At 51.9% G+C, this 22296-nt stretch overlaps 2 protein-coding genes across 4 annotated transcripts; both read left to right on the forward strand.

Annotated features, from left to right (window-relative positions):
• Positions 1-304: 304 nt before the first annotated feature.
• Positions 305-6305, forward strand: SMIM45 (small integral membrane protein 45). The gene is made up of 3 exons (XM_071549883.1): positions 305-678; positions 3455-3527; positions 3772-6305. The coding sequence occupies exon 3, from the start codon at positions 3774-3776 to the stop codon at positions 3978-3980; it is 207 nt and encodes a 68-aa protein (XP_071405984.1). The 5' UTR covers positions 305-678; positions 3455-3527; positions 3772-3773; the 3' UTR covers positions 3981-6305.
• Positions 6306-9446: 3141 nt separating this feature from the next.
• On the forward strand, positions 9447-20763 carry SEPTIN3 (septin 3). Of its 3 annotated transcripts, none has more exons than XM_071551887.1 (10): positions 9447-9701; positions 14824-15015; positions 15265-15393; positions 16110-16191; positions 16568-16705; positions 17068-17185; positions 17618-17713; positions 18557-18656; positions 19128-19179; positions 20374-20763. In XM_071551887.1, the coding sequence occupies exons 1-10, from the start codon at positions 9692-9694 to the stop codon at positions 20507-20509; spliced, it is 1053 nt and encodes a 350-aa protein (XP_071407988.1). In that variant the 5' UTR covers positions 9447-9691; the 3' UTR covers positions 20510-20763. The 3 variants fall into 3 exon arrangements, with proteins under 3 accessions (XP_071407988.1, XP_071407989.1, XP_071407990.1); XM_071551888.1 differs by having other exon boundaries at positions 18560-18656; XM_071551889.1 differs by having other exon boundaries at positions 9447-9578.
• The last annotated feature ends 1533 nt before the right edge of the window (positions 20764-22296 follow it).

The raw sequence follows: 22296 nt of genomic DNA on the forward strand, positions 1-22296 counted from the left end.
CTGCATCCTGCTGCCGACAAACCACTAGCTCCCAGACCCTGGGCTGGACACTCCGGTAAATCTGTGGACCCTGAACAGACCATCCATCCCCATCAGCCCGAGCTCACGCACGTCTGCCCAGGCATTTCTCCTCCTCCACCGAGACTGCAGCCCGGGCTGCGGATGATGCGGGAGGAGGGAGAGCATCCCGGCGTCACCTCCCTCGTGGCTTTGGCTCGGATACCATGTGCGGGTGAGTTGAGAAGGCTCGTTGCCATAGCAACCACTGCTAAAATGCTCCCCCTCCTCGCGCCGGAATGCAGTTGGTTGCAGACGGTCTTTCCTTGTGTGTGGGGGGGTGGCCGGCGATGCGGTGCCCTGGGGAGGCTGGAGCGGGGCTGACGCGGCCGGGGAGGCGGTGGGGGAAGCCCCCTGGAGTCCTGGTGGGCAATGAGGCCGCAGTGCTGGCTCCCTGTCCCCACCATCGCCCGCCACTGCTGCTCCTGCCCCCCCTCCCTCCCTGCCTGCCTCCCGCCCATCCGCGCCTGTCGCCTCCCGCTGTCGCCAAGCCCTCCCGGAGCCGGGTCCCTTCTCCCTGGCATTGCCTGGCCGGGAAAGGAGCTTGACTCGTCCCGGCCGAACCCTGGCAGATGCCGGAGGGAGCAGCCTCATCCTGTCACCCTGAGTCTATGGAAGGAGGTAAGTGGTAGGTGTCAGTAGGTAGGTGGCAGGTGTTAGGGCAGGTAGCGGGTGGTTGTTGGGGGTGCGATGTCACGTCTGGGTCCCCAGCCATCAGCAGCTCCTTGCTCTGAGCTGCAACCTGCCCAGTCCTGGGGGCATCTTCTGCAGTCAGGGTGACTCCACATCTGGTAACACTGCAGCCCGGGTTGTGCACATGGGAGGGCTTTGTACCCAGTCACCTGTGTCCTGGCACCCTGCTCCCAGCCTCCGCCAAGCAGTTTCTGCCCTGCCATTTGCAGTGTGCCGCCAGGGTTACCATCGAAAGTGTGTACCCATGGGGGGCAGCAGGAGGTGGCATGGGGGATCTAGGTCTGACACTGAAGGTGAGCAGCTGGAGTGACATGTATAAGAGATTTATAAAGGGTCAACTAGCTTACCTATACAAGTCACTCTTTCAGATGAAAAACCAAGGACTCTTTCGTGTCTTTCAGGGGACATGGATGTCCCACTGCAAAACGGGATGCTGAGATCAACTGGTCCAGCAAGGGTTAAGGTACATTTAGTATCTGCAGAACTGCTCCAAAAAGCTGATGAGTTTGAATGGAAGTCCCTGTTTTCAGCATTTGCAGCGAAAATCTGCTCACCCACCTGACAAAAGCAAGTTGCTTCACCAGGCCAGCCCTGCAGAGCTTGGGGAGTGCTGTGACACCTTGTCCTGCACTTGGTTTGGCCATGACAAGCACCCTTCATTGGTGGGGCAGGGATGGGTGAGCTGTGTGGGGTCACAGCACGAGGTGAGGGTTGCATAGCAAGTAGACCAAAGAATAGGTTGCTGGCAAGGAGCTGGGAAATGCTGGCTCTGCAAGTAATGGAGGAGGGATGAATTGTGAAGTCTGTAGGGCTGCTTTTTATTGTGGTACTTTTTTGGATGGTAGCTTCACTCCCATGTTTGGAAAACAGATGATCAGGGAAGGAAATCAGGCTATTGGCTTGCCTCCTGCCACCCCGGGGGTACTAAGCTGAAGTCACCTTCCCAGGGTCCCAAACCCTGCCCATTGCTGTTGCCAGCCAGAGATGGGTATCAATAGCTGAGGCACCTCTGGATGCAGCAGCCTTGCCCCCAGGCTGTCTGCAGCAGCAGCAGCTGGGGGATGCACAGGGTGTGAGGGAGCTACTTCTGCAGAGCATGTAGGAAAGCTGTGCTGAGGGGCTGCTGGCCAAACCTGGAGCTCAGACCTGACTCCTATTGAGGAATTTCCTACCTGGTCTCTTAAGCTGAGTTGAGTGAGGAAAGTCCCACAGCTCTCTACAACACGTCTGTGATGTTATTGCAAGCTGTGTTGTGAGCTTTCCTCACCAGTTACTTACCTGACAAAGGCAGAGGCAGCCATGAAGAGGTAGGAGCAGCATCCAGACTGCCCCTTTGCTCTGGTCAAATGGCGGCCAATGCTGAGCCTTCCACTCCTCTTGCACTTGATCAGATGGAGCAAGGGCCTGGCAGGGAGATGTGAATCACTGAGAGTGAGACATAAAAAGTTCTCCAGAACTTTAGCTCTGGATAGTTCTACTAGTGGTGGCGCCATGTGTAGCAAAAATGAGAATGGCTGAAAACCAAAGAACATGGTAGGAAGAGGCAAAATCCATGGGGGTCACCCTTTTCTTGCAAGGAGAAAAGGTAAATGTCAACATCCATGCCAATTAGTGGGAGTAAATCAGGTATTTTCTTCAGTGTTGGTAGTTTAGTTTCTTGTTTATGGTAATAAGAATTGCAGCCTGTGTCAGATCTAATCCTGTGGCAAAATAAAGGTGTCATTCAGAGGATAGAGATGAACTTCACATGTCCTGTTGCAGGGCTTCCTGTTGCAAGAGATGTCCAGCAGATAAGTGCTGCTGGACACATTGGGAACAACCGATTGCTGTAGCATTAGAAAGAAAAAAAAGCCTGTGGGAGAAGGCAGCAGCATTACAGGTCAGGAAGGAGGATGAAGATGCTCAGAGATTTCCCTAGCCTCCCCTTAACTGCCCCCATGCAATGGGGCTCGGGACACATGGTTATTGACAGAGGGCTGACTTGAGAGACAGTTGCAGGTGACAGCTTTCAGCTGTCTGGAAAAGCAAGAGTTTGACATGGGTGCAGCTCTGCCCTTACTCTGTCTCACCTGAAGTTAGAGAGCATTTCATTACCCCCACTGAGTGGTGAGGGTTACAGAAAACCTCCCTTCAGAACAGCATTTTTGTGCCTGAGTCCAGCACCATTGTGATTTCCCAAGCCTGAGGGTCTCTGGTTTAATCCACCAAAGCCTGTAACAAGTGGCACATTTACAGTACAAAATCCAGCAGACCTGGTGCACTCGAAGGCTATAGCTGTGCTTTTTGGGGGACTGTGCTTCTCAATCCCCTTTCCTGTTCCTGCATGGCCCACACTTTGGCAGGTGTTTGATAAGAGCAAGCAGCAGGGAGTCAGACAAGTTGGGCACCTTTGTGAGTTGCAATGTGGGTTGCTCCCTCCATCCCGAAGGACGAGGATAAAGGATTGGCACAAACACAATGCCATTACAGATTTTAAATGGCCCCAAGTCAGGGTATATGCCCTGAGTGCAGCATCAGCAGGGCCATAATGGTGGAGAGAGAGTGTACCAGAGCACCAGGTTGTAGGGCTGGGACCCATCTGTCCACCCCTCCAGAAATCTTCAGCCCTGACAGCTGGACAAGTAAATGTTTGCTGCTTCCTGCTCGCTCATTTTTAGCACTGGGTCAACAGTGATCATGTGGTGTGTTGCTTTGTGTTCCCCAGGGCAACGCTGCTCCAGACTCACCTCACTCCTGAGTGACAAGGGGCTCTTGGAAAGGCATATCAGATGCTCCCAGTAAGTGTCTCCCACTGCCCAGTGGCTGATGTGTGGGAGGGATCTGAGCTCTGCTCACAGACCTCTCCCAATGGATGAGGTGCCTCGGTGTGCAACCAAGCATGAACTGGGTACAGCAGGGCTATGAGGAGGGGTGGAGAGGGGCTCTGCGCTGCTGAGGTAGCAGATGTCTTGTGATGAATCTTTGTGGAGGTGTTTTTTGGGTGCTCCCACAGCATGAGCTTTCTCTCCTTTTCTCTGGCAGCCATGCCCCACTTCTTGGATTGGTTTGTGCCTGTGTATCTGATGATCTCCATTCTCATCCTGGTGGGCTTTGGAGCTTGCATCTATTACTTTGAGCCAGGACTCCAGGAGGCCCATAAATGGCGAACACAGAGGCCGATCATGGAACGGGACCTTCGGAAGACACTGATGATTCGCGACAACCTGGCTTTTGGTGTGCCTGAGGTCTGACAAGCTTTCCATTGCATCCAGAAGAGTCTCTACTGGGTGGGCAGCAGATCACAGGTCTCAGTAGGGATGACAGTCTTGCCCTGGGCTGGTGATCACTTTGCTCCTTGCTGATCTGGGTCTTGTACTCACCACTCACCACTCTGCCTCTTTGCTTCTTAGTCAAGTTTTGTGTGGCACTGTAGACTTGGGGCTTCCCATGTGTTCACAGCTCTTCACCCAGCCAAGAACTTCTGCTCCTCCTCATGGCCAAGACTGATGAACCACTCAAATGAAACCTCCCTTATCAATCACTTGAGTTTGAACTGTGTGGCATCTCAACACAGCCTTCAGTAGGAAAGGCCTCTGTAGGGTACCAGTCTTGCAAAGGGATACAGAACCATTTACTCCTATTTGCTAAGTTTAAGTCCAAGGGGTATTTGAGGGGAAATAAATGGGATTTCAACACAGATCATTGCTTCAGATGAGTTCTTCACAGCACTCATCCTTGGCGATGGGATGGTAACCTTGCTGAAGCTCTGCACAGAGGGGCCAAGGGCTCAGCAAGACCCAGACACTGTGCCTTTATCCCTGCTAAAGGCACACCACTTCTCTTTCTGCTTGGGAGATGGAGAACATCCATCCATCCTTCCATCTGTCTGTCCGTCCATCCATCCATCCATCCATCCATCCATCCATCCATCCATCCATCCATTCCAGTTGCAACACGTTCAAATTAAAGATCTTTACTAAAGAGGTTTATCTAAGTCCTTTGCCAACCTGAGAATATTCTGCAGCTCTCCCTGAAGGGATGCTGCCAGATTTATCACATAAGCCTCTCCTGATCTGCCTGACCTTCTGCTCCTCTGTCACAGAGTGAGATGGGATAGTCTGGGAGGCATCTCACACTTGTTCAGTTCCCTGTGCTCCAGAGCCCTATAGGCTTTCCTTTAACTGTCATCCCAATAAAGGCATGCAGCATCCTCCTATATCCCTGCATGTTTCTGAAAAGAGACACTGAGCCTGCTGTCTAAATGGGCACATTGTACCACCTCTGCTTTTTAGACCCAAGCCATATAGTGTGGGTCTGCCACAAAATCTCACATTCACAGACATTCTGCACTGTCCTGGAGCCGATTGGCCACCAAAGTGCTGTATGAAACTGTGACACTGGGGCTCAGAGGGACATGCCTATCTTCTTCCTTCTCCCTGTCAGCGAAGTGCTCAAGTGTGCACAGAGAGGTTTGGGAGAGCTCTGAATCTGTGACTGGAGGTTATGTCAGCTCTCCTCCCACCCCAAACCCCATTCTTTGGATGCAGTAGGTGCAGCAGTGCTACCTATGAATGCTCAGAGAGGTCCTGTGTGCCCCACTCCTCCATATCTCAGGTATGTTAGCCAGTGCCACCACCCCATGTGCACATCTGTGCATCCTGTGCCATCACCTGGGCCAGCCAGTACCTTGGCGGTCCATATCTCCATCATCTTTCCATTGTGCTGGCTGTGTGCTCCTTTTGGCAGTAGGAGGTCCTCAGGCCAGCTGCCCAAATCTGCCCCAGCTCCTGAATGGTCTCGTGTCACTCAGCCTCACTTGTGAACCCATCAGCAGAAGTTTTCTCCTCCTTTCCCAAAGAAGGGGGCAGAGTTCATTGGGCTGGTTTGAGCGAGTGATGTGGGGAAATGCAGTGAGTGGCATTATTCCTGTTCCTAAAGTTACACTTGCCCTGGCAAGCAAAGACTCAAAGAGCAGGTGCAGCCTGAAACAGGTAAACTTTTGTGCCTTGGTGACTGAGGGCTGTAAAAGGGAAATGCCATGGGGCTGGGCTGCGTGGTCTGACATGCCACTCTCAGATGCATGGCTCATATCCCCTAGCCTCGGCACATCACAGTCATATTTCCAAGCACCATCTTGGAAACCTGCTTCCTCACCTTGACTCCCTCATAGGTGGGACTGCCCTGCAAAAAGGCACAGCTGAGCCATGGGGTAACAATAATACTGCTGCACTGCAGCTGAGGAGCTTGGAGCAGTCAGGGGCAGGTTAAACCACCCTTGTGGGAAGGGGAGCCTGCACCCACAGGGGTCCCCTCTCCCCTTCTCCATGTCCTCTTCTGCATGCTGTCTTGCCTGTTTTCCACTCTGCCCTCAACTCGATGTAGAAACAGCAAAAGAAGGCAACAAACAGGTAGGGGATGAACTAGAGAGAAAATAGTTATTAATCTCCTCTGACTTGTGTTTTGCATTGTTTACGAACATATTCAGCATTAAGTCAGGTGTTTTCCATGGTTATGAAAGACTTTATGACCAACAACATCAAACCTTCCTCAGAGGAATAAAAGTGTGTGAGAAACTGCATGGCTGACAGTTTATTTTCCTGTTGTTCCCTCTAGGAGCTTCCTCCCTTCAGCTCTCAGCAGGCAGCAAGACCAGTCTAAAGTGAGGTTTCCTTCAGAGCAGGGTAGGTTTTCATCTGCTTGGTTTCTGTGCCAGCTACACTGCTGAACTAGCTGGGAATAATTAAGCCAAAGGCAAACGCTGCCTGAAAACTGAGACTGTTTCTCCCCTGTGGGACCTGTGTAGCCAGAGACCTCAGGGGACAGCGAAATAGAGATATTGAATTAAACTGCATAAAGCATCAGAGAAGATACTTAGTGCTGGAAATACTACACAGTATCAGGTGATCTTTTCCACCTTTTCCGTCTCTTTGCCCTGAAAGAAGCAGAGAACTCAAACTGCCCTGAGCCCTGCCTTCCACCAGCACTCCCCATGGCTTGCTCTAAGTCACTGGATGGTGATTCCCCTTCTATTTCCTTCAGCCCTGGCCACCTGAAGGCAGCAAGCATTGTCTCTGCCATGCTATGGGTGCTATGGGTGCCCATCTCTCCTTTTCTTTGCTCTTACATGCCCACCAAACCATGTGTGTTCTCATCCCTTCCCACCAAAACACCTTTCTCCTTTTCTCCTTGTTTATTGTGTTGCCCTTTGAAGTCTCTTATAGTAAGGAAAGTATGAAGTAACAAGCTGAATCCCTGCAATAGGTGCTCTCTTGACCCTGAAAACGCCCCATAGCTGGCAAAATTAAGAAACAATCAGAATAATGAAGAAGAAAAAGAAAACCAGAATAAGGGAAAGAAGGTTCAACTTTGATGGACACCCAACAAGCAACCACTGAATTTCTGCAGAAGGATATAAATTGTTGCACTAGCATATGCCATCTGAGGGGGAAAAATTAGAGAGGAAGGAAAACATCTCAAATATTCAGAAATTTTAATTTATTTCTTTTTTTTTTTAATTGCACCCACTCTCCTTGGAAGCAGGCAGCACAGGCCTGCCCTGGTGGGTATGCACTGCTCCTCCACCTCCCGCCATGGGATTGGGTCAGGGGGTCCCGGTGTGGGGCTGCCCGTGGTGTGGGGCTGCTGGTGACAGAGGTCAAGAAGGTGCTGGGACAGGGGCAGGAGCAGCCATGGCACCCAGCGTGGGAGCGGGCCACGCAGGCCACAAGGACCGCATTGTGCCAGCCGGAGGCGGGCAGGCTGGCTGGACAGGGCTGGAGGTGGGGGCTCGGGCACGTGGATGGCAGCAGCTCCGGGGAGCTCCGCACCCTGAGACGCCACGGCCCCAGCAGCGGGGATGGCCCAGGCCCCCCAGCCCGGTCGGGCACCACCAGCCCTCCGCCCTTGCACCTTCGCTTCCAGCCCGCTGCCAGCCACCACGGAGCAGGACATCGCCCCTCACCGCAGCTGCCTGCCAGCCCCGGGCAGCTCCACCGGCCCCAGCCGCATCCCGGGCCCCCCACGGCGGTGGGACAGTGCCCTGGGTGCCGCCGCCCCCACGGAGCGGAGCTGCCTCTCGGTCACCCTGCGCCGCGCCGGTGCGGGCGGCGGAGGGCTCCCCTGGGAGCGGCTGCGGGGCCTCGCCCCCGTCACCCCCATCGCCCCTCGCCCACGGCCCGCGGCGGCAGAGGGGCCTCAGCGACACGGCGGCTCTGCAGGTGACGAGACCAGCCTGGCGGCGAAGATGGGGGTGTCCTGGGCCCCACCACGCTCCGGTGGGTCTCTGCTGACAGGACGGGCTGGGCACGGGGGAGGGAGGCACCAGAGAGTCCCTTAGCAATGACATGGAGCCCTGTGTGGGGCACGACCCTTCAAGGGAGGTGGGGTGACATGAGGGAGGACATGGACTTCCTCCCCTGAGAGCAATTTCTCCTTGATCCATAGCATGGGTGGGCAATGGTAGGTGGGAGGAGAGCTCTGTGCTTGTGAGCCTGGCACCCAGCAGGGAAACAGGCGGCTGTGGTCACCATGTCAGGAGATGTGAGTGCCAGGATGCCTGTCTGTCCATCCATCTGTCTGGAGGCAGCCAGCCTCTCAACTGTTCACCTAGCTTAGGTAACTGCTCATAGTGACTTGCAAATGTTCTAAATGTTCCCATAACCTGCAGCAGGTGCAGTTTCCTTTTTGCCCCAGAGCACTGCAAAAATAGGCAACCCAAACCCTTGCCACGTGTGCCAGGGATCCCACAGCCTGGACTTCACGCAGGGGTCTGCCCTGTGGTGGAGGGACACATAGGGACAAGCCCTCAAAGGGTGCTCCTGTCGTCCCATGCAGTGGAGGGTCAGAATATTCCCAGATGTTGGTACCCCAGCACAGCATGTCAGGGACATGGTGCCTGGTGAGGCCAGGACTCACGACTGTATAAAGAAATGCATAGCGGGGAAAGGGCATCCCCATCCAAAGGCGCAAGCAGCCAGAGGCACCTGCACTGCTCTCAGGCATGGACACATCCACTGGGCACAATGCAGATGGGCATCTCCAGGCACAAATGCCTACCAAGGCACAAGGCAATGTGAACTCTGTAGCCTAACATGGCCCAAGGCAGGGATCCTCCCTAGGGATCCTCCCTAGGGATCCTCACAGGGATCCTCTCCCTTCTCTGCAGCCACATGCACATGCATACACACATGCGTGTGTACACACGTGCACAAAGGGGATAACACTGGCTCTGGCTCTGTGCCACAGGCTGGCAGGCAGGAATCCCTGTGCCAGAGGGGAAAACGTTTCTCACACCTCCACAAGCAGAGGCGAAGGGCAAATTGCTTTTGATGAGCAAAAACATTCCAAATTTCCTTCCCTGGGGAAAGCAGGAGACCCTGCAATCTTCTGAACCCAAAAAATACCTAGGGGTAAGGAGCATCCTTTCTCAGCCCTGTTGGAGCTAGGCTGTGAAGGGTTAAATATACCCCTCCTTAAACAAGCAGAGATGTTGAAAACACTGGGGAATTGGGAGGGAAAGGGGCAAGAAAAGGCCTGTGTGGTGTGGGTGTGCGAGGGCGGCCCCGCTGGGACATGGGGGCCCCATGGGCAGTGGCCGCTCCAACCCCACAGCCGTGCTCCCCCCCAAGGCAGCGAGGCTGGCAGGGGCCTGGGATGTAGTCGGGGGCCTGGGATAGAGCTGGGGGAGGGTGCGCGGGAGCCGGGGGAGATTTTGCGGAGATGTTTAATATTCAGGTCACATGACGATGGCAGCAGGAGCAGCACCAGCATCCCCGCTCTGCTGAAATAGCCACTGGAGAAGGAAGGGAAGGAGAGGGAGGGAGAAGAGGACACAGGGAAGAAAGAGAAAGGTAAAAGCAAGCGGAGCCTTGTAGCCCACCGTGCTACTTCATCAGCATCAGGCTAGAAAAGTGGGGGGAGGACCCACCCCCTTGCGAGAGGATTCGGAGACAAAGGAAGCTTCATGTTCAAAGGTAGGATGCTCCGGGCTTGGCAGGGCTGGACAACGCTGGGGGCATGCTGCTGGGGCTTTTCGTGCAGCCACCCTCCACCGTGCCCCCATGCTGCCCAGCTCTGGGTATGGGGGAGGGATAACCTCGAAGGCAGGCGGGGAAATCAGTCATGGCTTTGTCTTTCCTCTGCTTTTTCCTTTTGGTGGCTGCAGTCTTGTATGAAGGAGAAGGAGCAGGGCTGGTTGTGGTGCTGATGGGGCGTAGCTGGTGCCAGGCGCTTCTCTGAAAGAAACCGATAATCCCAGCTGGTCCAGGGCTGAGGAAAGCCCACAAGCTGCTCGGCTCCTGGCTTGTCCCTTGCCAGTGACAGGCAGTCGCTGTGGGGGCAGTGGGGATGTCCTGTGCTGGTCCCTGGGCATCTGTGCAGGAGCTGGCAGGCATGCGGGCAGGGGGACAGGCAGCTGCGGTGGTGTGGGTACCCTGGTCCAGGGATGCTGACCATCCTCTCGCCTTGTGATACAGCCATGCCACTCAGGTGGTGAGCTGGGTCATGGGGTAAGGATTACATGGCTGGAGAGCAGCACCGAGGATATGACTGGGGCTGTGGTGGCTGGGCTGGGGATGTGCCCAGCACCTTCATCTCCAGCTTCTGCATCTCCAGAGAGGCTTCAGCAACACTGCCCTAGATTTCACTGTGGCCGGGCTCCTGCCCAAGCCCTCTGCGGAGTGCTGAGGGGAAGGAAGGTTGCTGCCGGGAAGGCTGTGGCAGCCCAGAGGACTGGGATGATCTTCAAGCCAGGCAATAAGATGTGCTAAGGATGGCTCTGTTCTGTACCCTGAGGTCAGGCAGTGCATCCGGCATGGCTAAGCCCTGCACAGCTGAAAGAAGTTCCCTGGGGTCATCGTGGAAACTGAGGGGGAAAAGTATTTTCCAATGTAGAGATGCTCAGTCCAGAACCTCTGCAGAGGTGAAGCAAGGAGCATATCCTGATGCCTGCAAACTCCAGGGAGGCTGTGCTACTGAAGCAGCTGCTAGCTTTCCTTCCTAGGGACCTGGCATCACCCACTGAGGGCCCAGTCCTGCCAGCCGGCTGCGAGTTCTGAACCCATCCCTCCTACTTGTTCAGGGGTTGCAGGGAATGGGACTGTGGGTCCAGGGCCACATGGATGGAAGGAGCTGGGGTGAGATGCATGTGTGGGTCACTGCCTCCAGCTGGAGCGGGACAACCTTGCGCCACAGAGGAGAGCTGCAGTGAGGGGATCCATATATTACGTGGGGCTTAAATAGCTTTTCCTTGCTGGAAGCTGGGTTGTGATGAGCACTGTTTGCAGCCCTCCCTCCCTCTTGCCACTCAGACAAAGGATGGGAAGGCAGGGGGAGGGGATACGACTGTATCTGGGTTATCAGAACATAGTAGATGTCATTCCCCATTACCTGAGCCCCTAAGGGACCTGTAGGGCCACCTCTGTCCCCGCACAGCTGCTAAGAACCTCAGAGGTACTCATGAAGGGTGAGCTGTGGTAATGGTGTCTGCTGCTGGCTACATATGCCAGCCTTCCAGTGACAGGTTTTGGGGTGGATCAGTGGGTGTCAGAAGAAGGAGCTAGCTGGGACTGTGGGGACCGTTGTGGTCACTCATTGTGCTTCTGGTCCTGTCTGTTCTGGCCCTAGATGCTGCACTGCACCTCTTTGCTCCAGAGCCAAGTGGAGCATCTCCTGTGAGCCAGATATTATTCCCCAGTAGCCCAACCCAGCCCAGGCCACCTCCTGTCAGGTCTTGGCAGCAGGGATATCACTAACAACCGGCCTCTTAAATGAGCTTCTCTTAGCACACAGAACAAAGCAGCAGGGAAAAGCAGGGCTGCACAAGCAGCAGATGTAAGTGATTAACCTTAGCTACACTGTTCATTGTCAGCTGTACTGGCTGTAGTGCCCTATCATGCATTCATTACAGGGGACAGCTGGAAGGGCTATGGGATGTGCCCAGGACACAAAATGCCACCCCTTGAGCAGCCACTCAGAGCGCTCAGGAGCAGCATTAGCTTTAATGCACATAGAACAGCCACTCCCAGGAGAGCAGGCAGGCACGTTTCATGTCTCAGGGTGCCTCTGATGGATGCAGTCCCTGTTTTGCACACCCTGACCTCCCCAGCAGGCTGCTCCTCAGTTGGCTCCTTGGATTCATCTGTGGAAATCAAGATGTGGAAAATCATGTGCATAAAGATGAATCCCTGGGTAGTCTCTGCAAGATGGGGGCTTCCCTCCCTGAGGCTGAATGGGGAGGCACCCCACACAGAGAGGAAGGCAAGCCGCTGAGAGGAGAAAGGAAGGTTGCTTACCCTGACACCTTGAATGCCCACTTATAAAATCCAGGAAATGTATTTAAGGAGGCTTCTGGAGATCTTTTCTCCTGGTCTCAGGTTTTTCTATAGCTGCTCAGGAACCTGACTCTGAAATATCTCCTCCAATCACTGCAAGCTCCTGGCTCCAGCAGCACAGCCTGCGAAAGGATGGCCACATATTGTCATGTCCACAGCAGTTAGCAACACCTGCTGGCTCTGACCAAAGATTTCCTTGGTGAGATTGACGGACAAGTTATGAACCTCTAAGTGAGCCTTGAGACTGCCAGCAACTTTCCTCTTTCTCCCTGTCTAAGAATAAGGGTGGAAGGAATAAAGGAGAGGGCAAGAGATTCCCTGAGGACAAGCTACCACCCAGGCAGCAAAGAGGTCACAGTCCAGATGGCCCAGTTCCTACAACCATCCCATGCAGCTGATCAGCTGGCCTTTCTTCCCACCTCAGTCTGTTCCTTGTCCACCTCCAGGCTTTATTTAACCCCATTAACTGCAGTAACCAACTGTCTCACTAAGGCCACAGCCCTTTGTCCCACATCACCTCATCACTTCCTGTCTCCTTCTTCTGCCTCTCTTTGGGGTAGGTAGGAACCCCTGAGGGCTGTGCAGGGTGCATACTGGAGTATGCTACAGCAGGATGAGGGATGTGGCACAGCCATGGAACCATGATACAGGTGGTGTGGGGCAGCCTGGGAGAGGACAAGTGAAGGGCAGAGTGCAAGAGAGCTTGCTGGCCTGGCCCTCTGTGCTGTTACCAGAGAAATGGGCTTTCCTGGCTGGCACCAGCTTTGATAAAGCAGAAAAAGACAACAGGAGCCTCAGGGGACGCTTCATCAGCAGGAAAGGCACAGACTAGTTGTGATGGGTGTAAGAGAGGATTGCAGCTGAGGAGCACACAGCCCGGCAGGCTGCCTCCTCCAGCAGCTGCCTGGCAGTGTGAGGTGCTCCAAATTGCCAGCCTGGCTCAAGTCAACAGTCCATCTTATGCTCTGGCTCCCCCAGGGTGCTGCTCACTGCTTCAGGAGAGGATGATGATAGCTCAGGGTGTCCTTGCTCAGTGGAAAAAAGCAGGAGGGGGCCATTCCCCTGCCAATCTCCTCTGTGTTGGCAAGGTGGAACAGAGCTGGTACCAGAGTCTTCAGATATTACCCACAGTGCATGGGTGGCTGTGCTACCATCCTCTCACACAAAGGAAAGATCCCTTCTCCTAGTCTAAAATAAAAGACTTACCAAGCAGTGTAAAAGGGTAGAGCCATCCTTCTCCCTGCCAAGAGTGGCCCTTCCACAAGGTCTTTCCTTAGCACATGGTAGTGGGATACAACGGCTTATATAAAATGTAAAATCTTCACCATGTAGAGCAGCCCTTATGTCTGCACAGCAGCTCTGACATGGGAATGCCAGGCAGGGTCCTCAGCCAGCCATGGAGCCTGCTGCAGCCTAACCCTGTCCTTGAACAAAATCTCTCTGACCTCTCCCCAGCCTGTCTCTGCCTGGGCTGAGCTGTCACAGGGATCGCAGATTGGTGTCATCAGTGTCCAGAGCCTGATGATCTCTGAGTCATTTTCCTTACCAAGAGTGGCATGTGTCACCCACCACATGGCAGCCACCTGCCTGGCTGCTCATGTCCTTCCCTGCAGCCAGTGAATTCTGCTGAGAGGAGAAAAAAACTGCTGAAATGATGGAAAGGGTTAATTTAGTGTGAGATACTTGAACTGAAGTGGCATCCAAAACAAATGGAGTACTTACCAAGCAAATACAGATGCTGTCTCTGTCCTGGAAAAATAATTGTTTGTTGAGACAAAGCATGGGGGAGTCAAGTAATTAGAGTGGGAGAGTCTCTAGTTTGCAGCTGGATTGTATATGAAAGGTAGCTGATTCCCATCCCCTTCATCTTCCTTTCTACATTCATCCCTCATGCCTCCCTTCCCCACCAATTAGAGCTTTTCTTCTATGCCCAGTCCTCTCCCAGCCTCTGGTTTCCTCCCAGCAGTTGGGAGCTGCTCACTAATGAGACAAGAGATAAATGGATGAGGCCTGCCCCAAGCCATGTGTGCCATCACCCGAAAAAGAGTCAGGAAGGCTGAAAAGCCCTCAGGGCTTTTCTTTTTGCCTGTTTGTTTTACATGGAAGAAGTGAGGAGGGAAAGATCCAGATTATTTTTTGATCATGATGATTAGTTCACCACTGTCTGTGGTGAGAGGCAATCACAGAGATTATGACCATGCTTTCACTTCCACCCCTGCTTTCCTCAGAGGAACTCATCCTGCACGGACGGCATGGCCCGTAACACAGCCAACCCTGGCAAGTGCCAAGCTTGCAAGTCCTCACAATATATCCCAAACTGTTTCAATGCCAGGACTTGACACGATAGTCTTTGAAAGTCTATTATGTCACAAATTTTATGGTAAACTTGGAGTGGCAAAACACTGGTGATCCTGTGGAGAACTGGGAGACTAAAATGAGGAGACACACACAGAGCTTTGGGCACCTGACCAGCAGCCCAGCCAGGCTCACTGGGTCTGCTCCTGATGTTTGGAAGTAGCCATCAACATGTTGCATGCTCAGTGAGCTCCACTTCACCTCCTTGTCCAGAGTGGTGGATAGAAGAGTGTGCTGGAAACTCAAGTAGAGTTCCTCCATGAAGAGCCTTACTGCCAAAATCATGCCATTCAGTCATCTTCAGTAGTCTTTGAAATGGTTCAGAGTTGCCCTCAGCCTCTGTGACAGATCAGCAGGGAGGTTGTTGTTACATCTCATTGATGGACTCTTAATCTTTCATCCCTCACAGGACCAGTGGAGAGCAAACACGAAGCAGCCATGTCTGAGCTGGTCCCAGAGACACGACAAAAACCAGTTGTACCAATGAAACCCATGGGCATCAATGCCAGCTTGCTTGGCTACATCGGTATTGACACCATCATTGAGCAGATGCGCAAGAAAACCATGAAGACAGGTTTCGACTTCAACATCATGGTTGTAGGTAGGCAGGGTCCAACTGAGGAACTGGGAACCATGGCCAGGGACTGTCCTCTGAGGCCAGGTGGGAGAGCGAGTCCTGGGGGGAGGGCACAAGGGAGCAGACAGCACTTGCTTTGAGGGAAAGGAGAGCCTGCCCATGGCAAGGAGACACCTACAACCCCTTTCCCTGCCAGCCTGGCTCCATCCCTTGGGCCTGCTGTCATCTCCAGGCTGTGGCAAATGTCACAACCTTCCTCTCTGCAATCCTCAGGTCAGAGCGGACTGGGAAAATCAACGTTGGTGAATACTCTCTTCAAATCCCAGGTGAGCCGCAAGTCTTCAGGCTGGAACCGGGAGGAGAAGATCCCCAAGACGGTGGAGATCAAAGCCATTGGACATGGTAAGAGCCAGTCTTCTGGGTGGAAGCAATATTGATGCTTCAGTGCAGTCTTGCAGAAGGCCACAGTGGTCTACACAAGTAGTTCTTTGGTGTTAGGCAGCTCTTTCCTCACAGGAAGATAGAGAACTGTTTTAAACTCTGGCCTCAGGGCTTTTCTTAAACAGCAATGCCACTAATGCCACAGACAAAAGGGAGGGGTAGAAAAATAGCTATAGATATTTCTTCTGCTCAGATATTAGTCTACATGTGTGGATTAAGCCTTGTGTAAGTCCTTCCCACATGCAGAGGCTTAATAATCTATATAAGTTGCATTGGTGGGTCCCATCCCAAGCCTGGTAGAGAACATCTCCTCATGACAAAGCATCAGCATAGCTCCTACAGTGGTGTAGGGTGACCAGCAACATCTCAGATTCAGGATAATGCATTAGAGGGGAGGAGAAGTTGTGTAAGGTAGGTACTACCTTTGGGCCACAAACTGAGCACAAACCCACTTTCCTGTGGCAGAGCAATGTAAGGTGGCTTTGGTGCAGATGTTACCAAAATTTGGGGTTAGACATGCAAGTGGGGGTCATAACATGACCCAACCTGGCCTGGTCATCCTTGTGGGGCAGGGATGTAGGCAGAGCCCTCTTGTTCCCTTGTAGGACACAGAAACATGTTTCCTGATAGATCTGGTCCCCAGGGAGGAGCATGATTGTTTGCAATTTCTCCCCCAGTCATTGAAGAAGGTGGTGTCAAAATGAAGTTGACAGTGATTGACACGCCAGGATTTGGGGATCAGATCAACAATGAGAACTGGTGAGTTTTAAAAGGGCAAGGCCTTGTGTTTCAGGAAGGGCTGGAATTAGGATGGTATATGAAGTGACTGTCATCTATTTGGGCCTGGAAAGCATCTGGGATCCTATTGCACTCAGGGGCCTGGTAATGGGGCCATGAGATTTTGAACACCATGAGTCTGTATGCATGCTTGGGGGTGTGCACACATTACATGGTGAGTGCTCATTTCTGTGCCCAGTTACAGAAACTCTTAAACATCTCTGCTGTGGCAAGATGCTTGAGGTGGATACTCTTTATGCTTGAGCCTGCTTTGCTGCTGTCAGAGCTGGGAACACTGTAGGCAGGAACATGTAGAGATTTGTACCTGCCTATTCATCTCTCTCTCCCACTTTAACAGCTGGGAGCCTATTGAGAAATACATCAACGAACAATATGAAAAATTTTTGAAAGAGGAGGTGAATATTGCAAGGAAGAAACGAATTCCAGACACACGAGTGCACTGCTGCCTCTACTTCATCTCCCCTACAGGCCACTCGTATGTACATAGTCCTTTATCCTTCCTCAAGCCCTTGGTACCTCTGTGCCAGATACATATCCTACACTGCTCCATTTCAGACATGGATCTAGGGATCCTGCCAGCAGGGCTGGCCATAGTTTAGCTTAACTTCAGATGCTGTGGAGCTTGAAAGGGTCTAGGATAACAAGAGCAGGAGAAATGCCACTGTATTTTTTGGGAGAGGGCAGGATGGATGGGAAGAAGGAGATAAGAGAATGGTGGCAGCAAGCAGGGTATGTACAAGGGAGGGTTCACTGATGCCTGATGCTGGGAGAGTCATTAAGATGAAAAGCGAGGGGGCTAAAGTGATCCCTTCCATGTTGTTCCTTCTTGGGCTGCAGCTTGCGGCCTTTGGACCTGGAGTTTATGAAACATCTCAGCAAGGTAGTGAACATCATCCCAGTTATTGCCAAGGCTGACACCATGACCTTGGAGGAGAAGACTGAATTCAAACAAAGAGTGAGTATCTGCTCTCCTGCACGGGATCCTTCCCTGCCCTGGCTTGGAGGTGGGAGAAATGTGTGGTATCCTTCTTCCTGGGATTGCTGTACAGCTCCCAGGGCATGCAGAGTCCAGCAATGGGTTGATGGGTAAATCCTAAAGCTGTTTATAGCTCTGAGGGCATTTGTTAGAGAAGGAAAAAACGTGTATCCCTGTGACATTTTGTGATACATTCTGTCATGGGAACTAGAGAGCCAGACAGGTAACTGGGGTTGGGAAGAAAGACTCATCACTGCTGCTGTGTGTCCTCACTTTGCTATGCACTTCCTTGGGACAATCCCTCCAGTCCCTGCCCACTGGAAGGATGTCCCAGATGTATTTGTCTGGCCATCCCACCTGCCTTCCCTTCAGGTTTGTGCTGCCTGTGCTACAAAATATCTCTCTGCTTAGGTGCGCAAAGAACTAGAAGTAAATGGGATCGAGTTTTATCCCCAGAAAGAATTTGATGAGGACTTGGAGGATAAAACTGAGAACGACAAAATCAGGGTAGGAAACATTTTATTGTGGGAGGGAAGGGGAAATGAGGAGGGCACCATACTTTGTTCTACACTCAGCACCACTGCCCTCACACATAGCAAATAACCTGCTTTTTAATCTCCATTCCTTTGGTAACTGCAGTCTCATTCCAGGCCCAGAAATATCTATAAAGCAGAGTAAATCTATGAACATCTGCACAGCCTTAAGGGTATCACGGTCTCCTGCAGCCCATGCTCTGGAAATAATAGTTTCTCCATGCACTTAGAGATATCTGTGTCCCTGACAGCCTCACCAACTGTTCCACTTTGCAGGAAAGCTGCATCCCTACTCCATTTGTGGCCTTCCTTGGTAAAACCATTTCAGCCATTGAACTTGTTGAATTTTCCTGCATCTTACTGGGGAGGATTATTTTGAGTCCTCTCTTTTTAATATTGTGAAGAACTACAAACTTGGTGAGAAATACTCACCTCAAACTATCCATATGAACAGCCCTGGTCTGACAGACACTCTCCTGATAATGTCAAGGTACTTCTTCAGTCCTCTCCCTCTTCAGAAATGCTGGGGATGGCTGCAGAAAAGCTTTGCCTCCTGCTCCAGAGCCCTTGGCACAGCTGCAAGCTACCCACAGAGCTTGGGGAGGTGCAAGGACACCTGGAAAGCAAGTGTCCAAAATGCTAGGGATAGCACTAACGGGTGAAGAGGACAGCCAGTGAAGTTTTACTTGGGAGAATGTCTTGCCTTGAGGAAGGCCTTGTGTTTGCTGAGCTAAGAGGAGGAAAGGTGGATGGGGAACAGTAGTGGTGCTGCTCTCTGGAATGCATTCTATAGGTATTTCCATGTGTCTCTCCCCAGCAGGAAAGCATGCCCTTTGCAGTGGTGGGCAGCGACAAGGAGTACCAAGTGAATGGCAAAAGAGTCCTTGGCAGGAAAACACCTTGGGGAATCATTGAAGGTAAAAAACCCTCTTGCTTCTGGGAGCTGAAACTATGTCTGCAGGTTATAGTAACAGACAACAGTACAGATAATATATCCCATGGATACCTTCCCATCTCATTTGTGATAAACTTTTTGAAACCAGATGAAAATTCTGAAACAGCTGTGCCAGAAGGGAACTGCCATGGTCAATGCAGTGCCACTACCATCACCTGGCAGAAGCTGGAGCCACTCCAAACACCACAGTGTGTGAGGCTAAGCTCCTGAAGTTGCCTTGGTTTTCAAATGAAAATCCATGTGTGACTGCTCAGCACCTCTTAGCATGTCTCCTCAACGCCCCACAGTGTGGCATTCAGACAACTGTTTGTCCTTTCTGAAGGCTCTACCCATCTGGAACCTGCCCCATGGCACTGACTTTCCCAAGCTCTGTAACCACAAACGGTTCGCTGAAAAAATAATCAAACGTAATAATTGCTTGCTTTCTTTTCAGTGGAAAACCTCACTCACTGTGAATTTGCCCTACTTCGAGATTTTGTCATCAGGTAAGGCCACAGTCATGCACTAGAGTTTGCTCTGGATGAGTCAGGAGTCTTCCTGAGATCCACTCAGTGAAATAGCCCCTATGGAAAGGAAAACAAAGTACACTTCAGGCAGTGAAAGCTTATTGGGGTAAGGCTGGATTGAGTTAAGGGGTAGATACTCCAGTGCCCCTCTTAGCATGTCAAGTAGGTGCTAGTTTTCATGTATGAGCTGGGGTACTTACCACATCCCTTATATCTCATTAAGGTTGTAAAAACTTCTATTTGTTGCTGACAACAGGTCAGTGATAAAGAGGTCCCTACAACATTTTACATCATGTGTCCTTCCAGGTTGAAGGATGTGCTGGAAGATATGAGCTGGAAGTGAAAAGCTCCATATTTCATTCAGCTTTCATTATTCTGTCTTATTTCTACACTGTTTCATGAAGTTGCATCAGCCCAAGTGGTATCTGCCCAAATTCTGTAGAAGAATGGCAGATCCAGATTCACCTCTATTCCCTATAAATACAATCAAGTTTTAAAACAAGACCAAAAATAAAAAGAATGCAAAGGAAACCATCCAAAGCCAGAGCCCTGTGGCTCATTCCACCTGTGGGTATGGTGGCATTGAGACACTTGGCCAGGTACAATGCCTTGACATCGCAGTACTGCCCTTCTGTTGTTCTGTGGGACCCTCTGCAGCAGAGGTGCATTCCCCAAAGTCTTCCAGTAAAAACATCCTCCCCAAAAGATCATCACAAAGCATACAGCAAAGGAAGCCCCTTGGCTTTCTAGGGAGATTAGAGATGATGCTCACAGCAGTGTTCTACAGGTTATGGCCTGCAATGGACCTGATACACCCTCCTGATGCTTCCCTATCTCACCACTGCTTCAGATAAGTCCCTGTATGCTCTGACACACCAGGATGACCAGTAGCTGTCCCAGGGCACAGGTGTGAGAGAGGCAAGGGCAAGCACAGCCAGGAAATTTGGCCCACATCCAGCATTATGTGTCCTTGAATGCTGATGCTCCAGCTCTCAGTTGTGTGTGATGGCACCCATGCCATCCATGCAGAAAGAGGAGTATGACCATTAGCTGGACTGACTGAAAAAATCTTCCATTTATCTCAGGGAATAAAATTAACAACAGAAGATTAATACAGACTGTACTAATAATGATTATCACATCCTGCTTCCCTCCTCACTTTGTCCCCTGCAGGACCCACCTTCAGGATCTAAAAGAAGTGACCCACAACATCCACTATGAGACCTACAGGGCCAAACGGCTGAATGACAATGGAGGGCTACCCCCCATGACTGTTGAGACAGAGGAAAACCACGAAAGTAACCTGTGAATGATCCTCCCCCCCACTGTCCCCTGGTGTCTCCAGATAGGACATCCCACCCCTGCTACCCTTGGGCCTGTCTCTGAAGCATGTGGCACATCCTCTGTGGGCATGAGAGGATGGGTGTGAGTGCGTGCGGGTGTGCGTGTGCCCACCTGTGTGCTGGACGGGGACCAAGGGCATCTTCCCCATCCTTCCCAGAGTGTCCTCATCCTCGGTTTGGTTTTTGCGCAGTGGACTGTCTGTCATCTTCCTTTCTCTCATGTCTGTATCTCAGCTGTGTCTCTTCCCCGGGGCAAATAGGGCTGGGGGGAAGCATTTCTGGGGGCATGGATTTTGGAGGTAGGAAACATGTTGTATGGTCCTGTTTATCCTTTGGAGACATGGCAAGGAGAGACTGTGGGAGAAATGGTGGAATTGGCACGTGCAGTGTTTTCACAAAATGTCAACAGAGATTTCTCTTGGATCTTCCATGAGTGTAAAGGCAACTGGTTGGTCTGAGGGCACAGTGCCCTGGCATTTTATCCCTGTTTCTTGCTGTGGCTTCCCAAGGGGAAATGGCAGCTTGGAAGTGGATAGATGAGAGAAAAGTGACATGTTTTGTGGTTCAGAGCAAGTGATTGGTGGGAGGAGATAAATTAGTTCTGGGGCTGTAGCACCTATTTGAGAAGCATCAAAGTACTTGGGAAAAATAGACGTGTTTTCCAAAAGAAGCAAAACCCAACAGAAAATAACATGTTCCTGTTGCAGAGGGTGCATTTGCCCTGCCCAGTGCTAAAGTCAAAAGCCATGCTTGTGTTACAGGCATTTGACTGTGTAGATCAGCCCAAGCTGTCCTCATGGGGTCACCCCTCCCACTGCTGCAATCCCCCATTGCAGCAGTCTCTCTCCAGCACTGAGCATGTCCTGCCCAAACTTTTTCCAACATGGCCCCTCTGCTGTAGAAGCACAAGAGAGACAGAGCCATGGGGGATCCCTACTGGGAGCTCTTTCAGGGACAGCTCCACTTGGCACAGGGCCTTGAGGATCTTGGGAGAGGAAAGAGCCATGGATTGAGAAGCACGGGGCCAGGGCGTCTCCCTGAGTCTTCCTTGATGGTGAAGACACAAGAGATACCTCCTCCTCCTCCTCCTCATTGAAATGGCTGCATTTGTTACTGCAGCAGGCTCAGGGCTGTTCCCCTGCCCTCCTACTGCCCTGTGTCTTCCTCCACTCCTGTGCTTTTGTCCTCATTCCCTTTTAGCCCTCCATAGCTTGCTTCCTTCCTTTCTTTCCTTATCCCCTTTTCCTGCTCTTTACTCTTTCTGTCTCTCCTTCATTTCTCCAAGTACTTGAATATTTGTCTTCGCCAGGCTGTTTCCTCCCTCTCCCAAGCTCTCACACCTTCCTAACAATGTGCTTTTATGAGAAGCTGTCATTTTACCTTCCCCAGAGTAGAAAAAGGCACAGCTTTACTGAAGACTCCATGCTTGTGTCTAACTGGCACCAGCCATTTCCTGGATGTCCCTGAGCAAGGTGGAAAGCGTTGGGTCTGTCTGGGCAGAAGGGAGGAGGGGAGAACATCAGAGATGTCCTGAGTTTGGCAGTGTCTGCCTGTCTCTACATGTCCCATGGTTGGCAGCAGTTGTCCCCTCAGAATTGCCAGCTGCACTTAAGGTGCATGTACAGAATGCCACGGCATGGGATGGCAGCAGTGCAAGGGGAAGTGCAGTGGGTTTGGGATGGGGGCTGGAATGCCTTAAGTGGGAGGGAGGAAGAGGGAACAGCAAGTGAGCAGCAGAGGATTCAAGTCAGGC

This window comes from Pithys albifrons, chromosome 3, assembly GCF_047495875.1.
Source record: "Pithys albifrons albifrons isolate INPA30051 chromosome 3, PitAlb_v1, whole genome shotgun sequence".
NCBI classification, from domain to species: Eukaryota; Metazoa; Chordata; class Aves; order Passeriformes; family Thamnophilidae; genus Pithys; species Pithys albifrons.